General features: G+C 40.7%; 2 protein-coding genes across 2 annotated transcripts; one reads left to right on the forward strand and one right to left on the reverse strand.

Annotated features, from left to right (window-relative positions):
* Nucleotides 1–767: 767 nt before the first annotated feature.
* On the reverse strand, nucleotides 768–3,076 carry LOC119727783 (anaphase-promoting complex subunit 15-like). Its single transcript, XM_038199848.1, has 4 exons — nucleotides 2,844–3,076; nucleotides 2,609–2,668; nucleotides 2,267–2,386; nucleotides 768–1,828 (listed from the first exon to the last, which is right to left on the reverse strand). Exons 1-4 carry the CDS (start codon nucleotides 2,961–2,963, stop codon nucleotides 1,769–1,771), a joined length of 360 nt encoding a protein of 119 aa, XP_038055776.1. The 5' UTR covers nucleotides 2,964–3,076; the 3' UTR covers nucleotides 768–1,768.
* A 62-nt stretch (nucleotides 3,077–3,138) lies between these two features.
* LOC119727782 (PGAP2-interacting protein-like) lies at nucleotides 3,139–11,796 on the forward strand. The gene is made up of 14 exons (XM_038199847.1): nucleotides 3,139–3,390; nucleotides 4,327–4,639; nucleotides 4,837–4,991; nucleotides 5,238–5,418; nucleotides 5,656–5,973; nucleotides 6,520–6,680; nucleotides 7,123–7,308; nucleotides 7,712–7,847; nucleotides 8,482–8,631; nucleotides 9,071–9,127; nucleotides 9,507–9,594; nucleotides 9,786–9,847; nucleotides 10,264–10,416; nucleotides 10,867–11,796. Exons 1-14 carry the CDS (start codon nucleotides 3,186–3,188, stop codon nucleotides 11,048–11,050), a joined length of 2,349 nt encoding a protein of 782 aa, XP_038055775.1. The 5' UTR covers nucleotides 3,139–3,185; the 3' UTR covers nucleotides 11,051–11,796.
* The last annotated feature ends 730 nt before the right edge of the window (nucleotides 11,797–12,526 follow it).

Raw genomic sequence — 12,526 nt, forward strand, 5'->3', positions numbered from 1 at the left:
CAATTTGTGTAAAAGTCGTCGTTGGGGACAGCAAACAAAACACAGTAAATCGTGACGTAATAAACAGGACTCCCGATGCAGCGTAGTATTTATAAACGAGTCACCTGTTTATTACGTCACGATTTTCTATGTTTTGTTTGCTGCCCCCAACGACGACTTTTACAAATTGCACGTTCGGGTCGAAACAGGACCTGAAAAACAGCTCTCAAAAGTTGTACTTATTTCATGACAAGACACAATAGTCGTTTTTATTTCATCACACCTTAGGCTACATATGACCGAAAAATGACGGAAATATCTTCGAGCATTCCACAACCTCTTTAACCGTTCAGTTGGGGGGAGGGGAGTGCCAACTTTGCTAGACGTACGTTATTTGTAGTTTAAATTCATTGATCCCAATTTAAAAATTACATGTTTAAATTCAATAAACTGCCCTCGTCGTCCGTTATTGGTCAGTCGGCCTACACCGTTAATTTGATATACTGCCCTCATCGGTGGGTACATGCCACTTTTTAAGCACCGTTAACTTGATATACTGCCCTCATTGTCGGGTGTTTGCCATTTTTATGCACCGTTCACTTGATATACTGCCCTCATTGTTAAATATTGGCAAGTCTGCATGATGCTGCCGTTATCAGTAGATATTTGCCATTTATTTGTAGTTCAAATTCAATGAACTCCATACGTTGCTCTTTAGAATGACTGCTTGCTTGGTTCATATTTATTTACAATTTACATCAAAAACAAAAATACACTTCAAACAAATATCTCATTTGTAATATTTTATTCACTTATCAATTTTAGTTTGAAAACAATCAATTCAAAGGATTGTAGCAGCCAACCGGCCTTTCGTAAAAGTGGCTTTTTTGACAAATATCAAAATCGCACAACTAAGAAAATAAATAACTGCCAAAATTTTTTTCAATATACAAAGTGGAAAAAATGTTCTTTAAGCATATGATGAATGATGAAACATTTGGTATATTCTGGCACAGCACTAGATTTTTTTGTTAAGATCAGACAGCACAGCTAGCTACAATCCTGGCCAAATCTCGCTGGGCCCCTAACCCCCCGGCCCCCACTCAATGTTGTCTCTCATTGCGCGGTGTGTGCTTCATCAGCTGCAGAGAACAAAAATTGAGCGGGGGAGTTGGTGACCGTTGGAGGCTAAGGTTATTTCCAAGTGTCCCAACCATTTTGGCCGGGATTGTAGGTAAATATTTGGAAAGTTTAGGGATGAGATTGTCAATTAAACAAAACACCTGAAAATTGGATGAAAGGTCTGAAAGATGCATTTCTTTCTGAAGTCTTGCTCTCAGATTCAAAAAGTCCGAAAAACCTCATGCCTCCAAGTCTGAGTAATACCCATTGATTGGTTTCAGCGCGGATCAAGGAAGGCTCCTATACAAAATGCCACATCAGGAAAATTCCCAACGTCCACAGAATTCCACATTTCAGACCACGACATTTCATAAAACCAGTACAGTTCCAACACTCCATTGCATGTTTAGTACGTTTCAATAGTTTGGTGAGCTTAGATTAGAACAAGACAGAGTCAGTAATTGGTAATAACTACATCTGTCCAGACTCCAGAGGAAGTACTGGCAATGGAAGTTCCATCTTAGGCATCTTAACCTCAGGACATGTATTCTTCTGGAACCACATGGACAGCTAGCCAAAAGAAACCCCAAACTCCTTTGCATGTTATCTTGCTGTCACAATGAACCATGATTCTGGCTGGTTTTGGGGAGTCCGTTATCCATTTTCATCACATCATCCATGTTGGTGAGTTGGACGCCTCCACATCATTGTTCATGTCCATCTCCACCTGCATGAGAAGTGAAAAAAAAGCAATGTAAAGGCAGGGAGTATAATACCATCCAAGTATCTTGGATACATTTCCAAGAGCCCAGAGATGAAGAACTCCCAGACTTAGGCATAAAATCTTGTGCAAAATTTAAGAGTCATTTGTAGAAATGATTAAGGAACACGCAAGCCTTTTCACACAATACTGGCTGGGGAAATATTTTGCAAAACATGCCTGTGCATTTGAGTATTTTTAAATCCACTAAGGATGACCCAAAGTGGACAACTGACTCTTGATAGATGCCCCTCAAAACTTATCAGACGCTCTTGAATAACACATTCCATTTCTGGAATCCCATTAGTTTCTTGTGTTTAATCCAAGAAAAATCTTCCACTTAAAAAGGATGGACTACTGGACTTTCAGGAGAAAGTCGGATCTGGTGACCAGTCTTCAACCTACATCATCGGGTGAGTCCTGGTCATAGTCTGTCACCTCCAGGTCATCAGGTTCATCTGATTCCTCCTCGGACTCAATCTCATCTTCGTCTTCCTCCTCATCTTCATCGTAGTCTCCATAAGGCTGAAAAACAAAACATGAAAACTAATTTCACCTACAAGTTAATTTTCCCCCTTCCCTTGTTCCGAGGTTATTTAATGAGTCTTGGAGCCATCAAATTCCTCACAGACATTGAAAAGAATACAACTGCTTACTAAGAATACATTTGGAAAAGAACACAACTGAACTGTATTTTATTGTGAGAAACACCACACAGAATTCAGTCAATAACCAAGACTAAAATACCTCTGCAGTTGTCTTTCCTATCGGGATGACATCCTTGTTCTTTTCTTCAATACTTTTCAGCTGTATTCAAAAGAAAAAAATAATAATAAACTCAAATAGTTCCATTAGATCACTAGTTGAGGCAACATCAATCCATTAAAATATGATCTGTTTATGTTTTGTGTTCCAATTTTAAGAAAAGTTTTAAGGCAGGGGGATCTCTCATGCTCTTTTCATGTTCAAGCTCGGTAATTACCCAGTTTTGATGTTCTCTCTCTTCTTCTGCTAACTGGCTCTCATCCTCAAATGGTTTATCAATGTCAAACCATAAAGGATCGGATAATTTGGGAAATAACGAAGGAAAATTGGTTGACATCGTTGAAGTCAGTTCAAGTTTTAGCAAGTCCAAATCACCAGACTATTTAAATTTTCTGTACGATATAAGCACCGTGTTAGAGTAGTCGGGGAACCAGTCAATCTTTGGCATGAGAAACATAACCTCTGACCTACTGCATATGCATTACTTGATATGAATAATTCAATAAACAGACTGGCCGATGAGGGCAGGTATGCACGATTAACGGATCCGTTCATAAACATGGCGACTACCAGGAGTGCTGCAAAACGTGCGGCTGAAGAAACGAAACAGGAACGAAGGGGCGATATTCAACAGGACGAAGAAGAGGAGAATGTCAAGGAAAGCGAACAACCATTGCAGCAACCTGAAGATGAAAGCAAGCCCAAGCTTTTACCGGTCATGCCAAGGAGTTTCATGAGGGAGTTACTTTCGGAATCCATACTTGGTAAGATTTGTCAACAGAGGGCGCTGTGCATATGTATTTTATTATTCCCAGCCCACCCCATCCCATCCCACCCCACCCCATCCCATCCCACCCCATCCCATCCCACTTTTTTTTCTGATTATCAATAAATAAAGGGGTGCCACCCATGTCCCCACGCATAACTGATTAGTCTTTCTTTGGTTAAGGGAAATCTCTCCATACTAGATTTTTCCAGCCCCTTTTTTAAATTTTATTTAACGTTACAGTACATTGTCTTCAGTTAAGGCTTCATCATTAATGCTCGACCCATGCACTGAAATATATTCAGAATGAAATATGCATTTCACATGTAGCATGCTGATGGAATTGCCCAAATTTGTCTTTAGTAAAAATGACACCTTTGGTTGCTGATTACAACGTGTAACACTGAATTGTTACAAGCGTGCCAAATGTTTCGAGGATGAGTCATTGTTTATATTGGACTTTGATCATGAATTCAGATCCTTTGTTGACCCGAGGCCCTTCTTTATGAAGCAGATTGGCTGCATGTATAACCTCTGTGCTTTTCTGTACATAGACTTGATCCAAGTCTTATGGAATCCTTTTCCTCAATCGCCATCACTTTTCTAATGGAAAAACCAAACGTTCATTTTGATGTTGTTACATAATATATTTTGTTTTAATATACCAATTCAGAAATTCTCCCGAAAATTCTTTGCACTTCAGTACAAGCAAAAAAAAAACCCACTGACTTTTTCCAATGCTGTATTTAATAGTCTGTAAAAATACGAACCAGTCTTCGTCAAAGAAAATTGACCAAGGGCTAAACACATTCATTGATGCTCTATCACATAAACAAGATGTCTATTATAATATAAAGGTTTCCCAATTTGTTGGTATTTTTTCCATTGGGAGTTATTGAAATGAACTTATTATTTTGACAATTTTACTTTCCAGGGTTCATATTCTGGTCTGTCTTCCACGGCCTGGCTCCGATGGTCTGGTTCTACCCTATGAACGAGCTTCAGGTTACTGGTTACGAAGCTTTAGGCCTGATCTGGATGATGCCGGTAGTCTGCGGCATCGGAGCCATCCGGGATGCCGTACAGACACGCTGGGGGTTGTTCATCCTGCGGGTTGTTATGGTCACCAGCGTTGGGTCGTTCCAGGCTTCGACGACGCTGCAGAGGCTAGTGGTGCTGTCAGTTGGGAACGGGGCTGCAACATTGTTATTGTGCGGAATGCTGTGGAACAAATCTCTACACCAAAGGTGATTCAGGCTTTTGAACTTTGCCAATGCGTGTGCAGTGTCACAAGACTTTGCAGCTGTTTAGAGCTGTTTAGGAATCTAGAGGCTTTCAGATTCAGGTAGCTATTGTGGCTGTTATTGTGGCTGCTAATGTAGATGCAATGCATACAGTCAGTCGTTTCACACTTTCCTCTTGGTTTTGTTTTTTCCCTTCTTAGATCTGCATCCTTCTGGGGCCTTATGATAGGATTTTTTGTGCTACTAGCGGCAAGGATATGCTATGTTTCCCTCAACCCAACGTGGACTGATGAAAAGAGCAATTCATTCGTTATAGCCCTGGGAGTCGTTGCTACAATTGATCGGTTCCTATCAGGTAAAAAAAAAATTGGAATTCTATTAAAAGACGGATTCCATTCATTCATTTACCTTTGGTCTTAGTCCAGCTGGAAAGCCTTTATTTGTATTACTGTATAGTTGTTATCCTTGGAGTTGACTAAGCTCATCTCATGTGCCATTTATTTCCTACACCGTTATAGTATTAAAGAAATCAACACAGACTACATTGTAACACAATGTAATACAAGTGCTAATGGGTTAAGTGTATGTTTGTCTGTTATAGCGGAGTACCCAGAGCCCCAGGCAGAGCCAGTCCCTGCAATGGCCGCTTCGTGGAGGCGGACAGCCATGGGCTTCGGCAGTCTTCTCTTCCTGACCCACTGGCTGTTTGGTGAGGTGTCGGTGGTGTGCCGATGGACAGTGAAGGGGTTCCCTTTCCCTGGGCCTTCCCCGTTTCCTGGAGGGTAAGTCAAGAGAATTTGGGGATCCTCAACAATGCTTACTCGGTGGGACTTGAACCCACAACCTCCCGTTTACTGGTGCAGATGTCTCACCACTTGACCGCCGAGTTTGCTGGGGTGTAAATATGTTATAGTAGCGGATGCCATTCTCCTTATTCATCACGTCCACATTTTGAATTTGTTTCTCAGCAAGTTTTCTCTTCTTTTTTTTCTTTCTTTCTTTGTCTCCATCCTCATCAGCGCTGCCATCTTTGTGGAGCTCCTTACCGGTTTCCTGATGTCCTCCAAGAAGGGCCTACCAAACAACTTCCTCTGGTCCTGGTTTGTCGGCCTGCACTGCTTCGTTGGCCTGTACTACCTGAATGCCTACTTGGGATTCTTCTGCGGCCTGATGCTGGCCATGTACACCATGTCCATCTGGCCAGAGATGGTGGATCGAGTGACCAGCTGCCCTCCGGCCAGGACGCTGACCGCCGCCATGGCCGTTTACCTCTTCTCAATGCTGTTCTCTGTCTGGACGACGGCGTACAATTTTGTGCCGGGCGGGGTGTATTCAAGGTCAGTGTAAACTGCAACATTTTTCCACACCAGATCTTCCAGGCCTTGAGATGGATGTTGAGTTTGTGCAGCTGGCCGCAACTCGGAACAATCAGAGAATTGCTAGAATTTCCAACTAGGATTACGGCCATTTCAAAATCGGGAACGCCTGTGATTTTTAGTGAGAAAACCTTCTGAGAGCACTCTGTTCCCATATGAAACACAAACTTTTCCTCCCAAAGACAATGATGGAATACAAGGTGTTGACATACTTGGATTATTTTGTCAATGTACTGAATTTTTTGCATTTCTAGTTGGGGCTTTGGACATCTCTAAACTACTTCTTCAGACTTCAGAAGTTAAGAACTTGTTTAACTTTATTAACTGGATGTTTAGTCTCAGTCCCTGGCTAAACAAAACCATTCAAAGCCTTTCCCAACTTCCTTCATCTCATTCAGCTTAAAATTTAATCCCATTAATATTTGTTTGAAGCCAACAATCACTTACTTCTTTGTTTTTCAAGACTTGTTATTAAATATCTTTGTTTATGTATTAATTTTTCTCCAGAGAGCAGTCCCTGCTGCTGGGGGCCTTCCTCATGTTCAACATCTTGCGAGCGTTGCTGTCAGGTGAGTCTAGAGACCACCAGGACCCACTCAGCAAGCACATCGCCTTCCCCAACCTGGACGGAACAGGCACCTATCAGATATTTGCCGATGCCAAAATGTGTAAGTTGTCACAAGACTATGACTTTTCCTGACTAAATTTCACTGGTGTTTTTCTCTTCCGTGACAGTGAAAGCTTTGAGAAATTCGGACCAGTGAACCAGCAGCCACCAAGTCTAAACGGTTGCCTTCATGTGTGTTGCAAGTTTCTGAAAAACCCAAATCTCGGACAGGAGTTCCAAGAAAATAAGGTTGTATCTCTAAACCTGTGATGTCCCTACCAAGTACAGCCTGTAAACACTGATATCAAGAGGTCCGCCTATTTTTTTACTTACAAGGAAACCACCCACAAAGAAACAACTGTTTGTTCTGGATGGAATTGGGCCTGTCCAAATGTTGCGACTCACTGACACCTCTTGTCTTGAAATATCTCTTGAAAGCACTCCTGATGAAATGTTTGAAAGCCAACTATGATCATTCCTCTTTCTTTCTTCATGTCCTTAAGATCTGGTCCTCATCCTCGTCATCGGTAGTGGCGGCTTCTTCACCCGTTTCCACCCTGAGAGGTACCACCACCCACCCAAGGCCAACCCCAGAGAGTTCACCGGCATGGTGTGGACCGCTCACTTCATGTATGACAACAGAGGCTGGCCGAGCTTTGAGAGGGCTGCCAAGATGATGGAAGACTCGGGTAAGGAAGGAAAAACCTTAACTTCCAAGACGGATCTATTAATGTTGTAAAAGTTAACCTGACATTTCATCACCCAATCAATCAGATAATACCACAAGTATCATCATCATCATCTAGTAGTCGCAACCGAGATCTCGTTCACAAGGCCACGCCAGGTGTCTTTATTTCTCATTATGTACGGAAGGTCTTCAATTTCACATTGGGTGTCTCTGCCAATCACATCAATGTAGTTGAAAGGTCTTCGTCCTCTATTAGGGCATGGAAGTCTCCACGAAATACATTAGATATGACCTGGTTTACAGCACGGTAGCAGTGGCCAGCAAGTATACATAGATCCATATTACAGGAACAAGTGGTGTTAATCATTCTGCGTATATTTTCTGGGTGTTTGGGGTTCTACTAGGTGCTGACGTGATAGCCTTAATCGAAGCGGATGCCTCCAAGCCTTACCTTGGACTCAACGACATCAGCATGTGGTTGGGGGAGAGACTGGGCATGTATGATGACTTTGGACCCACCACAAAATCCCACACCTGGGGGTGAGTTTCTCAATTGGATGTTTTTTATCAGTTTGTTTAGTCCCACTCGTTAAGAGACCATGTCATACTCCATCTTGTTTACTCAGGCCTAGGACTCAGACATGAAAAAAAAGCACAGGACACCTCACTTGTAACTCAAGCTCAATATTGTGGACTCAAGACTTAGACGTAATCTTTGTGCCTTTAGACGAGTGGAGTCAACACTGAAGACTGTGACTTGGAAGCAAGAACTGGGACTCAATTTGGACCTTTACGACTCATGAAACTGATATGTGTTGATATTCTGTAAAATAAACTTGGACCTGACCAGTTCAGTGGGAGACTTTTGAGACGTTGGTGGCAGCAAACACACTGGTCCTTTTTCCACTGTTTGCATCGTATTGAGCATGCGCGCTTTAGCTTAAACACGACATAAACAATTGAAAAGAACCATTGTGTTCACTGCCAGCAGCATCTCAAAAAGTCTCCCAGTAGCCTACCCTGACTCTGATTTGACTTTGGGATCTTGTACTTATTACTCGTTACTCACAATAAAGACTCGACCTTTGAAACTTGGACTTTGATTTGTAAAATTTAGATTTGGACTCAAGATATAAGGTCTACATCACATCTCTTTTGTCTCTCATCTTTTCAGGAGTCTCTTCCTGTCCAAGTATCCCATTGTCTACTCAGACCACCTACTCCTCCCCTCCCCCGAGGGGGAGTTGGCCCCAGGGTTGCACATGACCGTCAACATCTCGGGCAATCTGGTGGACTTTGTCACCTCTCATATGGGCAATAGCGGGTAAGTACAATCCCTCACTGGAAGTCCAATCCATTTAAAATCTGATGTTTTTGACAAACCACAGTTTTGATGGAGTAACCAAATCGTCTGTGTAAAGTCTGACATGTAAGCGTTTAGGCATGTCGAGCGCAACTGGAACTTGCAGTAAGGCATTGGACATGTTGGGAATGGGCAGGGCTCATGGCCAAATTCAGAAGGGGGGAAGCAGCAGTATCAAGCATCATGTGATTTTACCTTGATAGACACTGAAGATACAAATTACTAAGAAAACCAACGGACTTAATCATGCGAGAGACTTTTGACCATCTGTTGCACGATGGTAGTACATGTTTCAGAGAAGAATTTATCTGAGCCGCAAATACCAGTCGCAACTTCCATTATAACCTTCCATTGGTATGGAAAAGTTTTGAAAATAATTTAATTGATTTTGTTCTGACAGGGATGATTTGGACAGAAGGATGCAGGCTGAAGTTCTCTCTAACATTACCAGGAGAAGGTACGATAATTTCCAATGTTTGGTATCGGACCCTTTTCACTATGAAGATACTGTGAATCTTTTGTATTTTGTTCACACCATTTTTATTGATGACAACCCGTTGGTAGCCTATAAACATGTGTGTTTATTATTGAAATAGTACAGCAAGAGTCAGGCTACATCCAAATTACTTAGCAACTGCCATTTTGCATAGACGTATGCGTTACTCCCAGTTGTAGCCAAGTATTTGAACGCACCTCTACAAAAAAACAGCCACTTCCCCCCATTAAATTTGTTTTTTCTTTTTAATTTGACACTAGTGATTTATGTACTGATACAAGCAGGATAACGGTTTAACTCAGCTTGTACCTAATGTCTGCTTCTGCCGATCTGTTTACAGCAAGAATCCCACTGTCTTTATGGGCTACGTCACCTCCGAGCCGGGCAGCCGAGACTATAAAAAGTTCACCACGTTTGGAAAACTCAGGGTAAGCAATGGCGTAACCCTGGAATTGTTTCAGTGGGGACACCAGTATTAATTTTCACAAGTTCAGTAAAGTGTCTTGCTTAAGGACATAACACCAATGCTTCGCAAACTGTAGTTTGCCTTGAATCCATGCGGAAAAGCAATCCAATATTGTCTTCCAGTGAAATTCTTTTCTTTTTGTCTCTATTTCAGGACATTGATCCAACAGATCAAAACAGGTTTTGTGAGTACATCTTCTATAAAGGATTAATTAGGTGAGACATTTTAAAACAAATATTCACCCAGAGCTAGGGTCGTGTTAACAAACAAGGAGGAAAACATGGCCACAATAATCAAATTGAGATATTTATTTAGGTAGGTTTTTGATTTTTTTAAGATGTTGAGTTTTAAGAAGTTTGTCTGCTGGCATATTTTTGCTGTGACTTTATATCCTTTCTTGTACTTCTTCCAAATTGCGAATTTATTTATAAGTTTTTAAGATTTTGAGTTTTTAGAATTTGTTTGTCTCTGTAAAATACTTTGTCTGTGTCTTTATATCTTTTTTGTTCTTTGCCAACTTCCTATTCCAAACTGTCTTTATTCTCAAAAAAAAAGTGTCAGTCTTCATTTTCACCCTGGCAATTTTTGCGTCCTAAATCCTGATTTTTGCGACCATTGTAACTGTCTCCAGGAAAGCCTACGGTCGTATTTCACAAGGGGGTCTGAGCGACACGGAAATCCAAATGGCCAGGTTTCTGATCCCTGATACCAAAACCTACAGAGATAACGACGCCATGACAACAAACCCTGGTGACGTGGATGAATCTGATTGGCTGCCAAAAGCGTAAGGCCTTTCCTGATTGGTTCAATTGATCCTGGGTGGAACTACAGTGCTTTTAATTTTGTTTCACATTGTAACTTGTGATGTCCGCATTCTTAAAAATGAGTGAAAAGCTGTCAAATATCTGGGTTTTTTTAAAGCCTAATCCTTTGCCCAATTCTGCCCCTGCTTGTTCTAATCCACCACTGTGTTGAATTAAATTGTTCTTAAATCTCTCTTGAAGCCAGGGACTATTTCAGCAACAATACTAGGTAATTTGCTGGAAAACAGAAGTGTCACATAGCAACTTTATGCCTAAAAATAAACTGATGCCAAAAGTAAAAACTGTTTGAATTTGAAAAATTTGCTGCTTGTTATTGTGCGTCTCTCCTCCAAATTAAACGCATCTTTCCTTAATGTCAGGCAACAATTTAATATTACTCCTAAATCCTGATTTGGTCTGTTATGTTTCAGATTTGGTTCCCATTACGTCGGAGACTGGTACCCAGAGACCCATCACTACCACATGGACACACCAAAGTACTTCTATAACAGCAAGGACCAAGAGCAGGCCGCAAAACCGGGGGAAAACGTGAAACCTGATGAGAAGACGGACAAAGAGCCAAAGAGAGGAGATGAACTCAAAGAAAAACAGTAAAATGGATGACGAGGATTTTTACAAGAAGCCTGGTATTCATGAAATTTGATGAAAAATCACCGGAAAAAAATTAACAAAAAATATGTTTGAAACCTCTGAGGTTATTGAAAGTTTTTGGTTGGGGCATAAAAGTCCAGGTTTTTCCACTGGGTTTGAAATAATTTTTACTGCCCTCAATATTCTTCCGGGAGGTCACTAAGATATATATATTTATGGTCGTCCAGACTTTGCGATGAAATCATGAAGATTCTTCCATGTGATCATTGAAGACTTTTGTTGTGAAGTTTATTGTATATGTGAGGTTTGTGAAACCTCAGTTGTTAACCTCACAGGGGTTGAAAATGGTGTAAATTGACGAAAAATTCAACTCTGAAGAATTAAATAATTATATTTTGCCAGCTTTTCGTTTGTTGTATAAAATGGAGAGTAAAAAGATGGTTTGAAATGAGAAAAAGGAGTTTTTCTATGCAGAATAATGATGGTACTCAATCACAAGAATGAGTATTATTTTTGTAACGATCCATGAAAACTAAAAATCATGTTTATTAAACAAATGTACCTGGAGTTGGGGAAAAAGTTAATGGTTTGACACGAGGTGACTGTAGAGCCTATGCCGTTTACAAAAGCATTGCTGAGAGAAAAATTTATAATTTTAGGAGGTTTTCTAAATGAGTTTATGTCCAAAAATCAAATTTTGCACATTGAATGCATGCACAAGTGATGTGATAAGGAACAGCCAACCTGATTCAAACTAGATAAAACTTGGGGGTTTTTTTTCAGTTGTAGAAAACACTGTTCTTTTATGATTAACAATGACAGACAACCAAAAAAAGGTTGCTTTGTAACATTAAGGCGATATACTTTTCACTTTTTATGTTTTCTTTCAAAATTTCAGAATCTGCCTTGTATGTTTGAGGGAGATTTTTGTATTAACATATCAACACTGAAATAGTTCTTGCAAGTATTTTTTTTCTTCATTCACTGCAACTACAATGCAGTCAACACTGTTTTTTTTCTCTATAATCTAGTGATAAGGCCAACAAAAAAAATTATTCGGTCTCTGGTCAGACCAAAGTTCCTGAATTGACGCGGGGACGCGGCTTTTTCTCTTTTTTTTTTGCTTTTTTTTTTTCTTCAAGCTTGGATTGTACAGACAAGGTGGGGTACTATTTTGCTTTTTTGGTGTCCTCATGTACATTGGTGTCCTCCATAATTTGCCTTGGTGCTCTCGATCATTTGCCTTGGTGCAGTTTCCCATTCCTTGGTGCTCTTTGGCAAAAAAATTGAGCAGGTGCGCTGTTTGAGCTACCGCGGAACATTTTGGAAAAAAAAGATTGACGCGCATGATTAAAAACGACGCGCGCGCTGACCAGAGACCGACTTTTTTTTTTTTTTTTTGGCCTAAGATGGATTTTTTTTTTTTTTTTGCGTCGGGTTGATGTAAATCAAATTATGTTTTTCCCTTCACCGACGATA

Source organism: Patiria miniata, unplaced genomic scaffold, assembly GCF_015706575.1.
Source record: "Patiria miniata isolate m_02_andy unplaced genomic scaffold, ASM1570657v1 HiC_scaffold_20, whole genome shotgun sequence".
Lineage (NCBI taxonomy): Eukaryota > Metazoa > Echinodermata > Asteroidea > Valvatida > Asterinidae > Patiria > Patiria miniata.

Excerpts from the sequence above, each read along its gene's own strand:
- LOC119727783 (XM_038199848.1), bottom strand. The coding sequence starts at position 2,963 with ATGTCAACCAATTTTCCTTCGTTATTTCCCAAATTATCCGATCCTTTA. Across the intron at positions 2,669-2,843 it reads AGAGAGAACATCAAAACTGG|CTGAAAAGTATTGAAGAAAA; the intron begins GTAATTACCGAG and ends TTTTGAATACAG. Across the intron at positions 1,829-2,266 it reads ACCAGGACTCACCCGATGAT|GTGGAGATGGACATGAACAA; the intron begins GTAGGTTGAAGA and ends CTTCTCATGCAG.
- LOC119727782 (XM_038199847.1), top strand. The coding sequence starts at position 3,186 with ATGGCGACTACCAGGAGTGCTGCAAAACGTGCGGCTGAAGAAACGAAA. Across the intron at positions 7,309-7,711 it reads CAAGATGATGGAAGACTCGG|GTGCTGACGTGATAGCCTTA; the intron begins GTAAGGAAGGAA and ends GGGTTCTACTAG. Across the intron at positions 9,848-10,263 it reads TTCTATAAAGGATTAATTAG|GAAAGCCTACGGTCGTATTT; the intron begins GTGAGACATTTT and ends AACTGTCTCCAG.